This window comes from Lagenorhynchus albirostris, chromosome 15 (assembly GCF_949774975.1).
Source record: "Lagenorhynchus albirostris chromosome 15, mLagAlb1.1, whole genome shotgun sequence".
NCBI lineage: Eukaryota > Metazoa > Chordata > Mammalia > Artiodactyla > Delphinidae > Lagenorhynchus > Lagenorhynchus albirostris.
Window position 1 is genome coordinate 59755028 of NC_083109.1, and position 18904 is coordinate 59773931.

At 47.9% G+C, this 18904-nt stretch overlaps 1 protein-coding gene across 2 annotated transcripts in view; it reads left to right on the forward strand.

The window, feature by feature from the left end:
- Window positions 1-18904, forward strand: part of SNX29 (sorting nexin 29) — a 554801-nt gene that overhangs the window by 450800 nt on the left and 85097 nt on the right. For both annotated transcript variants that reach the window (XM_060123064.1, XM_060123065.1), the window contains one exon: window positions 9458-9598. In XM_060123064.1, coding sequence (XP_059979047.1) covers window positions 9458-9598 — 141 coding nt within the window. The remainder of the gene's footprint in view (window positions 1-9457; window positions 9599-18904) is intronic.

Sequence of the window (18904 nt, forward strand, 5' to 3'; positions counted from 1 at the left end):
CCCCTCAGCACTGGCATCTGACTGTATGTCAGGTCTACATGGCTGCTCACAGACTAGCTTACATGTCCTACCATCATAAGTTAGGGTAAGACTCACTCTCCTGAGGATAGTGTAGGCACGGCTTTTTTTGACTTTCACTTTTACATCCAGGTTTAATATAAATATCATCAGATGCATAAATTTTTTTTATTGAAGTCTAGTTGATTTACAATGTTGTGCCCATCTCTGCTGTACAGCAAAGTGACACAGTTATACACATAGAGACATTCTTTTTTTATATTCTTTTCCGTTGTGGTTTATCGCAGGGTATTGAATATAGTTCCCTGTGCTGTACATTAGGACCTTGTCGTTTATCCATAGATGCATAAATCTTAAATTTATAGTTCAGTTAACTTTTACTTCTGTGTATATCCATGTAACCACTGCCCAGAGATATAGGACATTTCCAGCACCCAGAATTGTGCGCTTCTGAGCTGTGAGCAGGAATCCTTACCCATCCCCAAGGTCGTGAAGATACCCTTCTAGGTTGTTATCCTGGTAGCTTTCTGATTTTACCTTTCACATTTAGATCTATGATCCCAAAAGAAATGAGTGCAAAAGCCAAGTGTGTCAATGCCCAGAGCTGCCTTACCCATAACAGCCCCAACTGGAAACAACCCAAATGCCCATCCCAGCACAGCGGGTGTATGAGCTGTGGGGTATCCATACCATGGACGGGCAGTGAGCAGGAACACGTGAGTGCTCTCCACACCACATAGAAACATCCCATAAGCACAGTATGGAGTGAAAGGAACCAGACGCCAAGGAGCACATTCTGTGGGAGTCCATTTAGATGAAGTACAAAAGCAGGTGAAAGAAGCTGGGGAGAGCGCCCCGCAGAGCGGATGGGTGGTGCTGACGGCTGAGGGGCACAGGGGGCTGATGGGAATGCCCCAGCCTGGCAGACGGTCTTCATCTTCTCAGTGAGTGTTTCCCAGAGGGACTGTCTACACAAGAGTTTGTTCTGGATTCAGCTCATCCAGGCCGAGGTTTTTGCCTCCTCCCCCACTTAACCTCTCTTCCCCCCCAGGATTATTACAGGCATCCTTGGGGTCATTCTTCCCAATGGAAAAGAAACCTCAAGATTCCAAGTTCCTCTTAAAATAGAGAAAAGAGAATTGGCCCCGATTCCTGATTACAGATATCACCCTCCTATTTTATTTTTCTTTTGCTGAGTCGAGGAAATTGGACTTGGAGTGTCTCTTTATTGCTTATTTTAAAAGGGAACTTGGTTTTGCTAGAAGAGGTCAACTCTTTTTATTGCTCTAAGGATTTGGTATCCTTACGGCTCAAGCAGCAGGAATTGGGGCCCATCGAACCTAATTTAGAGGGGGTAAGCCCTTTAAAAAAACAAAACAAAGCAAGAACAAAAACCTGGTAATTTTGGACATAAGCCCTGTGAGTTCTTCAGTGAAATAATAATAATATATCTCTGGGCAGTGGTTACATGGATAAGGGGCAGTTTGGTTAAGTATAATTCAAGGACAACTTAACTTGCAGAGAAAGTTTCCGCTTTTCAGATCTTAAAAGCATGGCTGCTGAGGGTGGATAGTTCAGGTAATTCTGGGCGATTTTAATGGCATTAGATTCCTGGAGGGAGAGGCATGAGTGAGGAAGCACAATTGAAGCATCTGGTACCAAGGAGACTCTTGTGAAGACACATGATCTGCCCGGGCGAGGGGCATTTGGGCCTCAGACCTGTTGAGCAGGGGCCTTCCTTGCCAGTTGCCAGCGTTGATGGCTTGGGGTCCCTGGGGTCCTCAGGAGCCTGGGTTCTGCAGCAATGTGCTGTAATAGAAAGGGCCGGGCCTTAGACATCGGGCAGACCTGGGTTCAGTCCTCCATTTCCCCACCTCCCCTGCACAAGTGATACACCCCCTCTGAGCCCACGTCTTCATCTGGAGAAGGGGCAAGTTCACACCGTGCCTTGCAGACTCATGTGAGGATAAGAGGTGAGGCGTGCAGAGTGCCCAGCACATAGTAGTTGCTTCATAAATGGCAAGTTTTAGCGTTGAAGGTATTTATCTTATTGGAATTCTGAAAAATACTGTTTTACTCTCTTGGGTCTGTCAGTGTACTTGACTCTTGCTGGGTTTCTCACTGAGCTTCATAACTTTGACTGCTAACCGGAGAGATCAGGATTTGATTGACATCCAGACAACAGCAGAAGCTGAGAACAGGGGGTGCTTGACTGGAAGGGTGTTGCTGGTCTCCACGGGCTCCGTGACTAGCTCCCCTCCCCTCGCTATCAAATGGCCTCCAGCTGGAACAGAGGCAGGTGCCAGAAATGCCCACTGGCCACTTTTCACCTCTGAGAGGGACTCAGTCTAATGATGCTAGCAGAGGCAGGACAGTCTAAACTTGACGGAAGCACCTGGAACCCTCTCTGCCCCTGGTTCTCCCTTGGGCATCAGTTCTCCCCACCCAGTGTTCCCAGGAGGCTGCTCTTCTGCTTGGCAGGGAGACCCAAACAGCTGAGCTTTCAAGAAAGAGGCTCCGGGGATGGTACTGCTGTTGCCTTTCCCGTTGAGTATGAATCCTCCTAACTCAAGCCTGAGGTCAGACCTCCTGCCTGATACCATGAACACCTTGGTCTCCGCAATGAAACGGGAGTGAATGTGGGTGGAAGAGGCCCAGTGAAGTCCATGGGGTTTATGAATCACCTGAGGACTCAGAGGACCAGAACTGGGGGCATGTGAAGGGGCCTAAGGCCGTCTAGTTCGACCCCTGCATTTTATGCAGGAGGAAGCGAGGCCCGGGAGAAGCAGGTGTCCTCCCAGGAGCACACACGGTGGCTAGAGGGGCCATGCCATCCAGTCTCAGGGCCAGAGCTGCTTTCACGTACTCCTGAGAAATGTGTTTGGGGATTTACGTTTGTGGAGCTTTTTAGGGGTGGGGCATGATAATTTGTATTTTTATTTAAAGTTTTTAATGACCCACAGCATGATTTGTTCGAAGCTCTTGGTCTAAGGCTCAGCAGTAACCTGCATACTTGTCCTTTATTAAGCCGAGCTCCTGTGGTGGAGATCGTAACGCTTAGACAGGTGTGACTTCAGTGGCAGTGCTTCCTCCGCTTTGCAGAACTTCATGCTTTTGATGATGGTGGTGGTAACAATAACAGTAATAATAATAGTAGCAACAGCAGTTAACCCTTATGGCATTTTTATGAATGCTTTCAGGCATGGTTTTTTCTTGGATTGTATCCATTTCTCAGATGAGTAAACTGAGACTCAGAAGCAATTTGCCTGACATCACATAACTGGTAGGTGGTGGAGATGGTGAGTTTCTGGGATCCCCCTACAGTTCATGAGCCAGCCAGTTCCCGTCAGTCAAACCATTGGAGGGGATGAACGTTAACGCTGACCACCAAGATCAGAGACTTACGAAATCCAAATCTTCGTCAATTCCCAGCGTCAATCTAACCAATAGGTTACATTTTAAATTATTTATCAAACACTTACATGGCATCTTCTATGTACCAGGCCCTGTTCTAAGCCCATTATACGTGTGAATCCATTTAATCCTCCCAAGACCCAACGAGGGAGGTAATATCTTCATTTCTCAGAGGAGGAAGTGGAGGCACAGGGAAGTGAAGTGACTTCCTCAGGGCACACAGTTAGTGCACCAGCAGAGCCAGGGTTTGAATTCGGGAGTTTGGCTGCAGAGTCTGTGCTCTTAGCCACCTCCATGCATTGCGTCTCCTTACCGATCACACTCTGATGACGTCAGATCCCCTCCTGTCCACCACCAGGATATTGCTCCCCTCCCTGCCCTGGTCATCATGCCTGTGACCTTCCCTGTCTCCGGGGTGTTTATTCAAATCCTCAGTCCAGGTGGCTTTCCCCAAGCCATTGGCCCTCTGGAGCCAGACATCAAGGAGGATATGGGATGAGGAGAGAGTATTTGTCACAGCAGTCCTATGACTTGTGAAAGGAAGGGTTGAACTAATGGTTTCTGAGGTCCTTTCTAATCCTGGCGTTCTGAAATTCTGAGTTCTTGAATGCCTGCTGTCCCCCAGAGCAGGGGGTACAATTCGGAGAGAGTTGGAAGGCGAGGGATGATGCTATTTCTAGGACAGGATATTTGCTCTGATCTGAACATTTTTAAGGATGTTTTAAAGAATGCAAGCAAATTGGCACCATCCTGGTTGTAAAGAAACTTTTAAGGATTTAAGAAATTAAAGGATTTTTTTTTAATTTTAAGAATTAAAGAATTTTAAGAAAATGCAGGCAAGTTGGCATGATCCTGGTTTGCCAGAGTGAAGGGTGGGGCCTGAAGTAAGATGACTGTAATGACGCAAGAGCCTTCCAAGCCCACTGTACCTACCCCCGAACCCAGTCTCTGGCACGAGTGTTCTTCACGGACAGTCACTGAAGGAGTTTGAACAGGGAGGTGAAAATGAATTGAATGGGAAAACAAGGGAGGCCAGAAGAGCAACTGGAAGCCTGCTGTAGTGGTCCAGGCAGGGGCGGGGCTCACTCTGGAGGTGGGCTTGGCAGGCCCTGCTGTTCAGTACTTGGCCGTGGAGGTGAAGAGCAGCGCTGGTCAATGCTGATGCCCAGATTTCTGAGTCAGGCAACTCGGTGGTCCGTTCGCCAAGAGAGCAAGGTGCAGGTCCCGAGTGCAGACGTAGACACGAAGAGCTTTATCAAGTCTGAGTCTGGAGTTTACATCAGAGGTCCAGACTAGAGACAAAAATTTGAGCGTCATTGAGCTAAGAGTGAAATGTACAGGCGTGGGAGTGGACCACTTGTGGAGGGCAGAGGAGGGCCTTGGGAAAATCTCCACGTTTAAGGCATGGGCAGAAGAGGTGCCCACATGGAAAGCCAGGGACGGGCCGTCAGAGAAGCAGGAAGGACTCAACGCTTTCACAGAGTGAAGCATTTGGCTCTTGAATGTGTTATAAAATGTAGAATCACAATTTATAACCCACAGTGGAGCTGCCAATTTTTATCGTTACGTGAGAGGTTTTTAAGATGTGTATCGACATTCACTGATGGCAGATTATAAGAGCTATTTATCACTATTTTACTGTCTGGGCTGTGCTTAACTCATGTAATTTTTTAAATGCATTGATCTCTCTCCTACTGTTTTCCCTTGCGATGTAGTTGCTGGGTGTCCCTAGAAGGTACGAGGGCCTGGAAAAAGCTGATGAAACAGCCCTCGTATGTTGTACCCCCAGAGTGTTCTCTTGATTAAAGTAAAGACATTTTATGCCCCAGTTATGCTTATCCCATCTGGATATGACTTTCCATCCAGTTGGGCTGATCTCAACTCTGGCCTCTCCCTCTTTCCCCAAATCAATTTGCTGGTCTTTGTGATGCCTTGCATAGCTGTATGTCCTATATACCTGAAGATTCTCCATACTGCCTTGCAAGCAGGCACTGTTAATCAGCTCCATTTTATAGACATGGAAACACATAGAGAGGAGGAGTGGTCTGTGCTTTACCTCAGGGGTTCCCCAAATTGCCCATTGTCTAGTCCAGTTGCGCTGCTGTAACAACTATAGACCACAGTTCTGGAGGCTGGGAAGTCCAAGATCAAGGCACCAGCAGATGTAGTGTCTGCTGAAAACCTGCCTCCTAGTTCATAGACAGCTGTCTTCTCACTGTCCTCACGTGGCAGAAGAGGCAAGGGATCGCTCTGGGACCTGTTTCATAAGGGCGCTAATCCTATTCATGAGGACTCCACGCTCATGACCTAATCACCTCCCGATGCCCCACCACACTGGGGTGTGGCTAGAGGGGCCATGCCATCCAGTCTCAGGGCCAGAGCTGCTTTCATTAATCCTAACCCCCACACTGGGGGTTAGGATTTCAACATGTACAGGTGGGGCACAAACATTCAGACTGTAACACCCACTCATCAGAATCACCGGGAAAGCTTTGGAACACTATTCTTGGTTCCCAGATGGTTAATGTGGCCCACCCAAGGGCTGGTAATATTTGGAAAGCACTGCCCCTCTCCACACTAGATTTGGATATGTTGGTAGAAAAATAACAATAATGAGGACTTTCTGAGTATCTAAATCAGGGATCAAAAAAGTTACTTTGTAAAGGGCCAGAAAGTAAATATTTTCAGCTTTGCAGGCCACATGGTCTTTGTTGCAGCTGCTCAACTCTGCCATTGTATTGCGAAAGCAGCTGTGAACAATAGCTAAACAAGTAGATATGGCTGGATTTGAACCACAGGGCCATAGTTTACCTCCTCTGATCTAGATAATTAGTTTTGTGCATGATGATCAGATAAGCAATTGAATTTGCCACTCTCCAGGGCATATTTGAACTTGTGTAAGAATATACTACAGGCAGATACAGTCCATTCAAGATGTATCAGAGCACAATTGTATCCAGCCACTTGTACAAAGACCTCTAAGACATTAGCTTGAACAAATTAGAGGTGAATATGTCTCTTTTGTTTAAAAAAAAACAAGTTTTGAATCAATAGTCTAGGATTTGGTGTGGTGACTCCATAATGCCATCAGAGACCCGTGGTCCTTCTAGCGTCTGCCTCCATTCTCAAGATCGCCTCATGATCAAAAAATGACTGCTGGAGCTCCCGTCTTCACATCTGCGTTTGAGAAAGAAAGAAAAAGAGAGAAGAGTAAAAAGACACTTGTCAGCTGAGTCAGCTCTCTCCTAAGAGCTTTCTCACATCTCATTAGCCACTCTTATCTGCAAGGGACACAGGAAAACGCAGTTAAATTTTTTTTTGCTTTCTGAACACATTGCTATCCCCAGAAATACTGGGGGGAAATGGATACTGAGTGGGCAACTGGCACTTGCTGTGACGTGGGAGGACCCAAAGAATGCCCCAAATGAGCTGCATTAAAGTCCCGTGAGCTCTGCTGCGTTTATTTGCTAACTGATCCATCATGTCTCAGTCTCTGGAGGTTGAATGCCTGAAGTCCCTCTTCTCCACAACTAGCCAGGCCTTTCCAGATACTTCTGGGGTCTAACGTATCCTTCACTGTTGTCAAGCAAATCCTTGCAGAATTGTGTTAGCAGTCCTATTAGTCGTCATACTACTGCTTGAACACCTAGTGCCAAGAAACCTTTGGAGACATACCTTTTCCTCTCTGGGCAGCTTTGGCTGCCACAAAGTTCTTTCCTAATGAAATTTGTCTTCCTCTAGTTTCTATCTGCTGGAAGTTTGTCTCCTGGAATCATCCAGGACACATCATCTTGGTCTTTCCTCTTCCTCATTATAGCCTTCCCAGGAATTCAGAGATCTCTACTTTCTCCACCTTGACACTCAGGGTATCATTCTCCAGTGTCTTCCATCTTCCTTCTGATAATTTGTTTGCAAATCAGCTCCTAGGACCTGTGCTTCTAAACTTTAAAGTGTGTATGAACCACTGGGGGTTCTGCTTAAAATGCAGATTCTGAATCAGTGCACCTGGGTGGAGCCTGAGGTGTAGCATTTCTACCATCTGACCACGTGATGCCGATGCTTCTGGTCTGTGGACCACACTGAGTAGCAAGTGATCTGGGCCTTTCTGAACCTACTTCAGTTCATCTTTTAACAGGTGGCAACCAAAACCTAACTAAGTTGGTGTGGTCGATTTAGAATAGAGCAAGACTTGTCAACCTCTTTATTCTAGAAGTTAAACTGTACCTTTTAATGAGGTCTAAATAGTACATAGGCTTTTTTGGTGGCCCTTTCACATTATTCACTTAGCTTGAATTTACTAAAATCCATAAGTCTTTGTCCCACAGGCCATTGCTGTGCCGTATCTCCCCCACCTTATACTTACAGTGTTGGCTTTTTGGATTATATTGTAAAATCTGACACTGATCTTTTAAAATTTCATCATGTTGCATTAAACTCGTTCCTTAGGCCAGTTGAGATCACTTGATGTCTGTCATTCAGTGTATTTACTGTCTCTTTGTTAGAAGCTTGGGGGCTTCTAACAAACTTGACAGGCCTCTGTTTCTCCATCTAATTCCACCGGCAACTTCCATCCATTGATTGGAATTCTTTGGTTTAAATTATCCTTCCTTCATCATGTTCACAAGGATATTGTGAGAGACGTTGATGGTTGCCTTACCAAAGTTCAAATACATGATGTCTGCATTTGGGGATACAGGGTGGTTTTTATGTAGAGGCAGAATTTATCATTCATATTAGAGATGCCTACTTCTATGGTTAAAGAGATTTTAAGATGTGTATTGACATTCGCTGATTGCAGATTACAATAGCTGTTTATCATCAGAGACTTCACTCTCTGGGTTATTCTTTTTTTTTTTTTTTTTTTTTTTGCTGTACGTGGGCCTCTCACTGTTGTGGCCTCTCCCGTTGCGGAGCACAGGCTCCGGACGCGCAGGCTCAGCAGCCATGGCTCACAGGCCCAGCCGCTCCGCGGCATGTGGGATCTTCCCGGACCGGGGCACGAACCCGTGTCCCCTGCATCGGCAGGCGGAGTCTCAACCACTGCGCCACCAGGGAAGCCCTCTCTGGGTTATTCTTAACTCACGTAATTTTTTAAAAATGTATTGATCTCTCTCTCAGTTCTCTGTTTTGCCTTGAGACGTAGCTGCTGTGTGTCCCTGGAAGGTGTGAGGGCCTGTAAAAAAAAAAAAAGCAGGTGAAATAGCCCTTACATTTTATATCCCTAGAATGTTCTCGAGAGTCACATCTTGATTATAATAAAGAAGTTTCATGCCCCAAGTGTGTTCATCCATCTTGATGTGACCTTCCATCCAGTTGGGCTGATCTCAGTTCTGGCTCCCTCCCTCCCTCCCTCCCTCCCTCCTTCCTTCCTTCCTTCCCTCCCTCCCTCCCTCCCTCCCTCCCTCCCTCCCTCCTTCCCTCCTTCCTTCCTTCCTTCCTTCCTTCCTTCCTTTCCTCCTTCCCTCCTTCCCTCCCTCCCTCCCTCCCGCCTTCCTTCCTTCCTTCCCTCCTTCCTTCCCTCCCGAGATTGATACCGCCCCCTCTGCGTGCTAGTCTGTGTGATCCCAGGCACAGCTGCATGGCTTCTATGTCTGACTGTTCTCTGCACCACCTTGGGAGGAGGTGCTGTTAGCTCCATTTTACAGAAGAGGAACCACATGGCCAGCGAGGATGAATGGTCTCTCCCCCGCAATCCGTCACCATTACAATATGCATGTGACAAAAGTATGAAAAATGTGTCTCTAAGATTCATTGGGCTGCGGATTTCTGCTGATACTGGGAAACTGATGTTCATGAATATGCAGCCTGCCTGATGGAGTCATTCTCTCGTGTACCCATTGGTACACTCAGTACACTGAGTCCCTCCTCCGTGCCGGCGCTGGGCCTCAGTGACACGGGAGGTGGGGTGTGGCCCTGCTCTTGCAGAGCTGGTTTTCCTGAGGGGAGCGTTGCCAGAATCCCACCCCTTTGTAATGAGAGCTTTAAGAGACATTTACATTTTCTTGCTCTTTCCTTTTCTCGAAAGGTCTACATCCGGATAAAAGACAATGAGTGGAACGTCTATCGGCGGTACACGGAGTTCAGGAGTTTGCACCACAAGTTACAGGACAAGTACCCTCAAGTGAGGGCCTACAACTTCCCACCCAAAAAGGCCATTGGAAACAAGGTAGGTACCGTCACTGCCCGGGGCCAGGCAACTCTCCAACTGGTGCCTCTGTCTTCTCCTTCCATTGGTGATTTAAACGTATGTGCTCCTTCATTTAACTCAAAAAGTTGGCTAATATGAGAAAAAATAGGAATGAAGAAAACAGTTACCCATCATTCCGCCCGCCTAAAGACAATCGCATTATGTTTCGTCTGTGTCCGTCCTCTCATTTCTCTAAGGCAGGGGCTGTTCTGTTAAAGGGCCAGAGAGTAAATATTCTGGCTTTGCGCACCGTACCATCAGCCAAAACTACCCAGCTCCGCCCTCGCGGCAGCAGCTGCAGCCAGCATGGGTGCGCGTGGTGCGTCTGTGTGCCGGTGAAACTTTACTTGTAAGAAGAGGTGGCAGCTGGACCTGGCCCGTGGGGCATAGTTTGCCAGCTCCTATTCTGGACCCAAAAAAAAAAAGTTTTCTAGTTTTTATCCATGGTTGTCATGATATTTACTTGGACTTAAGAATATGGAGTTATTTCCCAGGCAGGGCTTTCTCAGAGGAGCTCCTTTTATTATTACTGCCTCGTGAAGTTTAGTCATTGATAATGACCTAATTTGTTTCTATGTATTCTCCAAGTACCCTGGAGAAAGGAGGCGCTTGCCCCGCGCATGCTTGCTGGTCGATTAGCGTTCATTCATTCATCCGGCCGGCATTTATTGAGCACCAGTTAAGTGTCACAGCGCAAGGGGCACCGAAGATGACAGCCGAGCCAGGCGTCGGGCCCCATTGTGTTGTCTGCCTCAGCCGGTCAGCATCGTTCTGTCCTCCATCACGTTTGCAGCCGTTCTCCATCCTGGCTGCGCTTTGGATCACTTGGGAAGCTTTAAAACCTCTGAGACCTGCCCACCCCCCAGCCCCATCCCGAGTTCATTGGTCTGGAGTGAGGCCTGGGCGCTGAGGGATTTAAAAGCTCTCCAGGTGGCTCCCGGATGCGGCCAAGCCGGAGAACCCCTGGCTTCCTGTCAAGTAGGAGACAGAGACACTTCATCAATTGCAGTGTATTAACTAGCTCGGCGGGGCAGTCGAATCAGAGGAGGTAACGTGGACCCTTCTCAGGGCCTGGGAGGAAACGGGCCTTGGATAGGAGGCATTCCTCTCCTCCTGTGGTTCTCAGAGTGTGGCTCCTGGTCAGCAGCGTGGGCCTCACCTGGAGCTTGTTAGCAATACAGATTCTCGGGCTCCATCCTGCACCTGCTGGAATACAGGCTCGGGCTGGGGCCCAGCAGGGCGGGCTAACAAGCTCTCCGGGTGGTGCTGAAGCACAGGAAGTGTGGGGACCAAGCGCCATCACATTGACAAAGCTTGTGCAGATTCCATTAGCCGTGAATTTCCTAGTTTGTCTCTGGAGGAGGCGCCCTGACTAGGATTTCCTACAGTCTTTATCATAGAAAACCCAGAGCAAGAGTTTCCATAACCCACTCCCCACACTTGGGAATTCCAGAGAGAAAACTGTTATTGACCGTTACGTTTACATCTTTAGCGATTTCTGTGTTTAAACCAGATTAGAAACCTGATCACCTCAGGGTGTGCTGGAGCATAATTTAAACAGTTATGAAGCAGGTTTATCTCAGGCCCAGAATAAACCTGTTGTTCTTTTTTTTTTTCTGTTGAAGGAAAGTAGAGTTGAGCCCATAAAAACGGAAGACTTAGAAATTCTATACTTGTTCATAGCAAGGAGTACAATAATTCTTAATGGAAAGAGGTGGGGGGACTGATATACTGATTTAATCTAATGACTTGCAGGCTCATACAGATCTTGGGACCCATCCAGAATGTCTTAAAATGTCACAGAACAAAATTCTACATAACCAGCATATTATCCCTGTAAGATGTTGTCATTTGCAGAGAGCATTACACGGAAGCAGCCCTTCCACGATACCTGCAGGGAATGCGGTATTGCTGAGGGAATTATACGAGGCTGAACTGGGGACATGTCTGTCTTTCCCTGTGTCTTCACTTCCTATGGCGGCTGTAATGAATTCCCACACATTTAGTGGTCTAAAACAGTGCAGGTTTATTATCTAAAACTAGTCTCTCTGGGCTCCAGTTAAGGCACGGGCAGAGCTGCGCTCCTTCTGGAGGCTCCAGAGGAGTCTTGCCTTTTGCAACTTCTAGAGGCCCTTGGCTTGTGGCCCCCTTTGTCTTCAAAGCTGCAGTCACATCACTCTGGTCTCTGCTTCTGTCTAGATAGTAGTCACATCTCCTTCTCTGACTCCTCTTCCTCTAATAAGGACCTTTGTGACCACAGTGCCCTCCCAGCCCCCCGCCCCCGATAATCTACGATCATCTCCTACCTCACGTTCTGCAAAGTCCCTTTTGCCATGTAAGGTAAGATGCTCTCAGGCTCTGGGATTAGGAGGTGGACGCCTTTGGGACCCACACTTGCTGAATGATTTCTCTGCAGCCCAAAGGGACGCCCTCCCCACTCCTTGTCTCCTCAAGCCTTATAGTTAGGCAACACTTACAAGGCAGAGTTGCCAAGAACAACACCAGTCCTAAGTACGTTGGTGTTCGAGGCTCGGGTCTAGTGAGAGGAAGCGTAGGCCTGAGGGGTAGGAGGGGCTTTCCGGAGTTCCGTGACTTAGAAAGAGTGTGAAGCAGTCCTGTCTCTGCTGTGCCGGGAGCAGGGACCGCGAGGGAGTTTCCCCTCTGAGGTGGGTCACCTGCAGCCCTGCCCCCCGCCCTCCCGTCCCTGTCAATCCGGAACTGACCTACAGCAGCAGTGGCCTTTTCGCCTGTGAAATCTGTATCAATAGGGCACCCAGGACAGCCCTATTTGCAAATAAATGAGCTTGGCATTAAGGTACCATCTTGGTGGGTCTGGCGCAGTGATGACCGGCTCGTACACAGGCACTGGCTGGTTCTTAACTAGGTCTTTGGTCCTGCCCCGCATGGTCAGGGGTGGATCTGACAGTTTCCTCTCTTACTCAGGAATCTGACAGCTCAGAGCTGTCCTGAGGTCTCAGCCTCTTTTCTCGTCTGTGCGACCCTTTAGCTTTTAATTGGCTGGTCAGGGTCCGACTGTAGTTTGATTCCCTCCACTCGCCCACACCCCATCCCCCACCAGAGTACACTTGGGCTGATGCCAGGACAGATCTCAGGATCTGTCTGATTTCCAAGGGCAGAATGAGTCAGGATCCAGGACTTGAGTGCCCGAGAGAGGCCGACGACGAACTCTTCTTTAGAGACCAAGCTTGCGTGGCCACAACTGGGTCTGACTGCTCAGTGTACCTGCTTTGGTACCCTGAGGGCAAATTTTCTAGAGAGCTTTGATTCTAAATTGACCCCGAAAAGTGTACTACATCAAAATCTTTTCTTTGATTGGATCACTTCACCAGTGAAACGCTTGCCCACTTGGACCATTAAGGCACGTTGACACAACATCCTTGGGTGGATTGAGTTCCATGCACCTTGTTGCTGTAAGCCTTGGACCCGTTAAATGACTGACTCTGGAATCCACAGTCCTGGACTGTATTCAAGGACATATTAAACATAGTGTAGCCTTTTAAAATTCATCAGATGAGTATCTTTCTAGCCTGAATTTCTAGATATTTCCCCAGCTTTAGAAGTAAAATGTGATCTTAACCCCAGTTTGAACTTTTAAAAAATGGATTAAATTTACACATTTTATAGTTTCTGGCTGCGAAATTTGTCTTCGCCAAATCATTTCTTTTACCTCCATATGCCACGTATGTGTTTAGTTATAAATGGGCAGGGTGCCCAGAGCACTTGCTAAAGATATTTCCATTCTTGCCCTGCCTACAGTCCCTTTCCCTCACTGTAGCCAGAGTGAGGTTTGTATAACGTCAGTCAGATTGTATCACTGTTGATTAAAACCCACCAGCGGCACCAGTTAAATTCAGGACTCTTTGCTGTGGCCTGTGAGGTGTCCCCCAGTAGGTCCCCCACTTCCTCCCCTACCTTATCTCGTGCCCCCCTCCTCTCCCACTACAGACCCAGCCACTCTGACCTCCTAAGACTTCCATGGCATTCTCTGGCCTTTGCACCTGCTGTTCCCTCTGCCTGGAACGGCTTTTCCCCATCTCTGCACGGACAGCTCCTCCAACTTGTGAGGTCTCAGGTCAATTCCACTCCTCAGAGAGAAGCCTTTCCCAGCACCTTTGTCAATGCCACTCTCTAGCCCGTTACTCTGTTTTCATTTTCTTCCAGCCTCTCCTGGCACATACCATGAGTGGAAATGATTTCTTTGTGTACTTGAGTAGCGTCCATCTCTCTGCCCTGGAATGGAACCTCAGGAAACAGGGCCTGGGTCTGTTTCTGTTCACTGCTCTCTCCAGCTCCTAGTATAGAATCTGACACACCAGAGACACTCGTGGCCTGAATGAATGAATAAATGAACAGAAATTAAATGGAAGTTTCCCTTTTATTTTCTTCTTTACTTCACTGGGTCTTGGCACAAATTCAAAACAAATCTGAATTCCAAAAGTGAGTAGAATAACTTTCAGGGTATCTTTGGAGGTTGTTCCCACTCCACTTTTGGCTGAATATTTCTTGCAGAATGAGCAAGAGCCTGGCAAGCCTTTGCAGACAGGAGAGTGGGCTGCCTAGCAACCTGAGGATGTGGACTGGAGCTCGCTGTCCAAAAGGATTTCGCTGGCGTGAGGGCTTAGGTGGAGGATGTGTTTTTGATGTTGTTACTAAAAGTCTACATTATTGCTCAGTGAGCAAATGAGAATTGAGGGACTATCGTTCCTTCCTAGGATAATGGAGTCGGTCTCTGAAAGTTCATTTGGCACTAAGGCAAGGCAAATCGCTTTCCCCCGGGCTGCAGATAATTCAACTTGTTGGAGAAATTATGCGTTAAAATTCTCATTAAAAACACATACGCCAGTGTGCGGTGGAGGAATCGAGGGGCACTCGCTGAGCTGTGGAAAGCGCCTTTGCAGCTCCCGAGAGGCATAGATTGCAATGCAGCCCCAGGGATGATGGCAGGACCCCAGCCAGCAGTGGGAATGAGCAGGCATCTGGAGGAATGCGGAGGCTGATGAATTCTTCCACTTGGCAAACATGTTACAAGTGCAGGGGTGTTCTGCTAGGTGTGGGGAGTCGAAGATGATTTAAAGTATGGTCTCTGCCTTCACAAACTTCAGGTTCTTGTAGGGAGAAAAAGTAGTGAATCCTGTGGGCTGGCGGAGGGTTCTAGTGCACTTGGAGAAGAGCAAGGAGGGGGAAGCAGAGCTTGCTTGCAGCAGGAGGGAAAATGCTCGAAGGGCCAGCAGGGGTCCCGGTGCTGAATCTCACATGAGGGAGCAGGTGGGGACGCAGGCAGTTCAGGGGACGTCCTTCCCGTCCTTGTGCCCATTTCCTCCGTGCATCTGCATTAGGCTCCTATGGCTGCCTTAACAAATACCACAGACCTGGTGGCTTAGAGCAACACACATGTATTGTCTTGTAGTTCAGGAGGTCCGAAGTCTGACACAGGTCTCACTGAGCTAAAGTCAAGGTGTTGGCCAGGTCGGTTCCTTCTGGGGGCTCCAGGGAAGAATCTGTTTCCTGGCCTTTTTGCAGCTTCTAGAGGCTTCCTGCATTCCTTGGCTTGTGGCCCCTTCTGCCTCTTCCGCGCTGCATCTCTCTGACCATTCTTCCATAGTCACATCTTCCACATCTTCAACCTTTCCTGACCACAGCAGGGAAAGGTTCTCCACTTTTGAGATTAGATGTGGTCCAGCCAGATAACCCAGGATCATCTCCCCATCTCAAGGTCCCTAGTCACACCTTGCAAAGTCTCTTTTGCCATGTAAGATAATGTAGTCACAGGTCCTGGAGATTAGGGTGAGAACATCTCTGGGGGAGGCATTATTCTGCCTACGTCGTGCCTCTTTCCTTGCCTGGAGTAAAAGAACATTACTAGTACCTCACTTTACAACTGGGGAAATGGAGACACAGAGAGGTAAAGTGACTTGTCCAAGGTCATCTCGCTTGGCAGTGTCAAGGCTGATGTATGTGCCCAGGCAGACAGTCTGCAGAGCCCTAAGCCTTCACCCTCTCACCACAGATCTGCTGCAGAGGACCCTGGAGGGTGGGTGAGTAGATTATTTAGCCATTGCCCGGTTGGTAGATACTTACATTGATTCCATAATTCAGTTTCTTAACCTCGTTGGTGTAGAAATCAGGGAGCAGGTGACACCGGGGCCCCCAGTTGCCTCTCCCTTCTGCTGAACCATCCAGGCCTCACTTAGGGACCATTTTTAGAGCCAGGAGCTGCTGCCTTCATAGTTGACCCTAAGTGTATGGAGAGTCAGTCATTCATTCCTCTGTGTATGTATTCATTCTGCAGGACTTTGCCAACCCTGAGAGTTAAAAAAAAAAAAAAAAAGATTCTTGCTGGTTCACTAGCTGTGTGGCCTTGGGCAAGTTATCTGACCTCTCTGTGCCGCACTTTCCCTTCTGTGTAACAGGGATGGTCATGGCACTTCCCTCCTAGTGATGTTATGAGGATTTAAGGTGGTAACGTTTCTAAAGTGCTCACAACTGTGCTTGCGTGTGATAAGTACTACGTATGGGCTTGTTAAAGGGGCACATGGTCTGGTTGTGAGATGGAGCAAGCAGACACATAAGCGCGTCCATACTGTAGAGGATGCTGGGACTCTGAGCCTGAGCAGTGGACGAGCCTGACATAGGTGGTCCGTCCAGAACCTCCACACCGTGTGTTTCTGTGTACAGTAATGCCAGCCGTCCTGTGCCCGGCTTGTCATATATGCTGGAGGCTCTGTATTCATTTTCTCATCGTGCAGTTGTTGCTAAGCCCTGTAGAAAAATGTCTTCTAGGTGAGGAAGCTGGGCTCGGATGCTGTAAACACACCGCCCAAGGTCCTGTGGCTCCTGTTAGGGATTGAGTCAGACTCATTCTAATGGCACTGTGCCTCCTGGTCCAGAAGCCTCTAAACCCACACCCAAATCCAGGAGCTGGTACTGCAGGAAGTCACTGTCACCAGAGGTTTCTCTGTGGAGATACCACATCTCACGGGATTCTGCCAGAAACAGCCTCATGTGGAAGAAGATCCAGAAGACAGTGCAGATACCGGCACCCAACTGGAACGGAGACACAAGGAGCTCAGACACCATCCCCTGAAGCTGAAGTTTTTCCAAGAGAAGTTTAGGAGAGAAAAGAAACTCCAGCCGAATGAAGCCATAAACGCAAGGTTGTTTCTTATTTGACACTCTGCCAACCACCGTGTAAATAGTCCCAGTGCTTAATGTATTAAACAAGAAGAAAAAAGAAATTGGGCTCATTATACATCACACATTTGTGTTTCTCTTTAATACAGTAAAGGCCGCTTAAGATGTTCCAGGAGAGCAGTTGCCGAAGTCATCTTGCCAGAAAAATTGTCTCAGGAGAGAGACAGGGCTGAGCCCTAGACCTGGACTATGTATAAGTGTACATATGCAGATATGGATATATATTTAATGAGCGGGGAATTCTTGGGAGGACTTTTCTATAACATCAAATTAAAACCCAATTTTAAAAATCAAGGTCAGGGCTTCCCTAGCGGCGCAGTGGTTAAGAATCTGCCTGCCAATGCAGGGGACACGGGTTCGAACCCTGGTCCGGGAAGATCCCATATGCCGCGGAGCAACTAATCATTACCCTGCACCACAACTACTGAGCCTGCACTCTAGAGCCCGCGAGCCACAACTACTGAGCCTGCATGACACAACTACTGAAGCCCACGCGCCTAGAGCCCGTGCTCTGCAACAAAGACAAGACACCGCAATGAGACGCCCGCACAACTGCAACAAAGAGTAGCCCCCACTCGCCACAACTAGAGAAAGCCCGCGCGCAGCAACAAAGACCCAATGCAGCCAAAAATAAATAAATAAAATAAATTTATTTTAAACAAAATCAAGGTCATCTTATAAACGAATAATCCAGAGCCAGAAGCTAGAGGTGTATTTGCTGCTCTGGTCCCATGCCCCGTGTTTTCTGCATGTAGCATATGCAGAGTTTGATTCCAAGAGAATCATCTTGGCAGTCTCAGGTCACAGACCTTGCAGGTCCCACCTCCTCCAGGAAGCCTTACCTGAACTCAGAGTGTTAGCTGTCCTTCCTCTGGGTTCCTTTCCCATGCTGCCTCTGGGCTGCCTGATGCACAGCCCTTTCCCCCACCCCCCACCCCCATTAGCCATGGAATTAGCAGAAACCAGGCCTGATGAGTCTTTGTCTCCTCAACATCTCTACCTGAGAAGTCTAAGGGTTCTTGTCAGAAAGGCCCTTAAAATAAAACAAATAAATGGAAGCTTCGTTAATTTCCAGATAAACATTCTTTCACTCTTTCATTTCGCAAATCTTTATTGCGTATCTATGGTACACCAAGTCTTATGGCTCCTGAGATGAATGAGATGTGTTTCTTGCCCTCAGGGAGCTCACAGTTTCGTAGGGCAATTGGTAGAACACCCCGTCCCCAGTAAGTGCTATGGGGAAGGTTAAATCCAGGGTTTTGTGGGCGCCAAAGGGAGAGTATATCATCTAGGATGCTTTTCCCTGCAAGTGATAAAAACCAAAATCAAACTATTTTTAGTTTAAAAAGAGGTCTCATTGGCTTCCGTGACTGAGAAGTTGAGGTCTGACTTCAGGAATGGCTGGATTCGGGAGCTCAGGGACATCATCAGAGGTCAGTATTTTGGCCAGTCATTTTCTCTTTTGCTGTCTTGCTTCTTATCTGTCTGCCTATCTCTTTCTCTTGCTCCTTATCTGTCTGCCTATCTGTTTCTCTCTCCATCTGCTTTTTTTCTGAGTTGGCTGCATTTTCAGGCAGGCTCCCCTCTCATGGCAAAGATAGTCACACACCTCTAGGCTTTCTCTCCATCACCTTAGCAGCTCAGGCAGAAAGAGTAAATCTCTTTTCAGTGTTCTGGTCTCAACACTGATGCTCATTGGCCCAGTGAGTGCCACTGGGGACTCACTGAGTCCTGTGCCTATTCCAGGGTCAATTATAATGACTGTGATTGGCCAGGTCATGTGCTCAGCCTTGAGTCAAGGAGTGGAATCAATCCCATCCCAACCCCATGATCTGAGAGTGGGAAAAGGTTGATCTCCCAGGGGAAGATTATAGCACTGCCACCAGGAGAAAAGGGCATGGGTAGTGTGTGTAGGCAAAACAGCAAGGGGGGGGCCAGCCTGGGGGAGAAGGGAAAGAGGGAGATCAGAGAAGTTGCAGAACAGAGCCTTGAAGGAAGAGCCTTGAAGGATGAGCAGGATCCAGCTGTTGAGTGAGATGGGGAATTCCAGGCAAAGGAAACGGCACTTTGGAA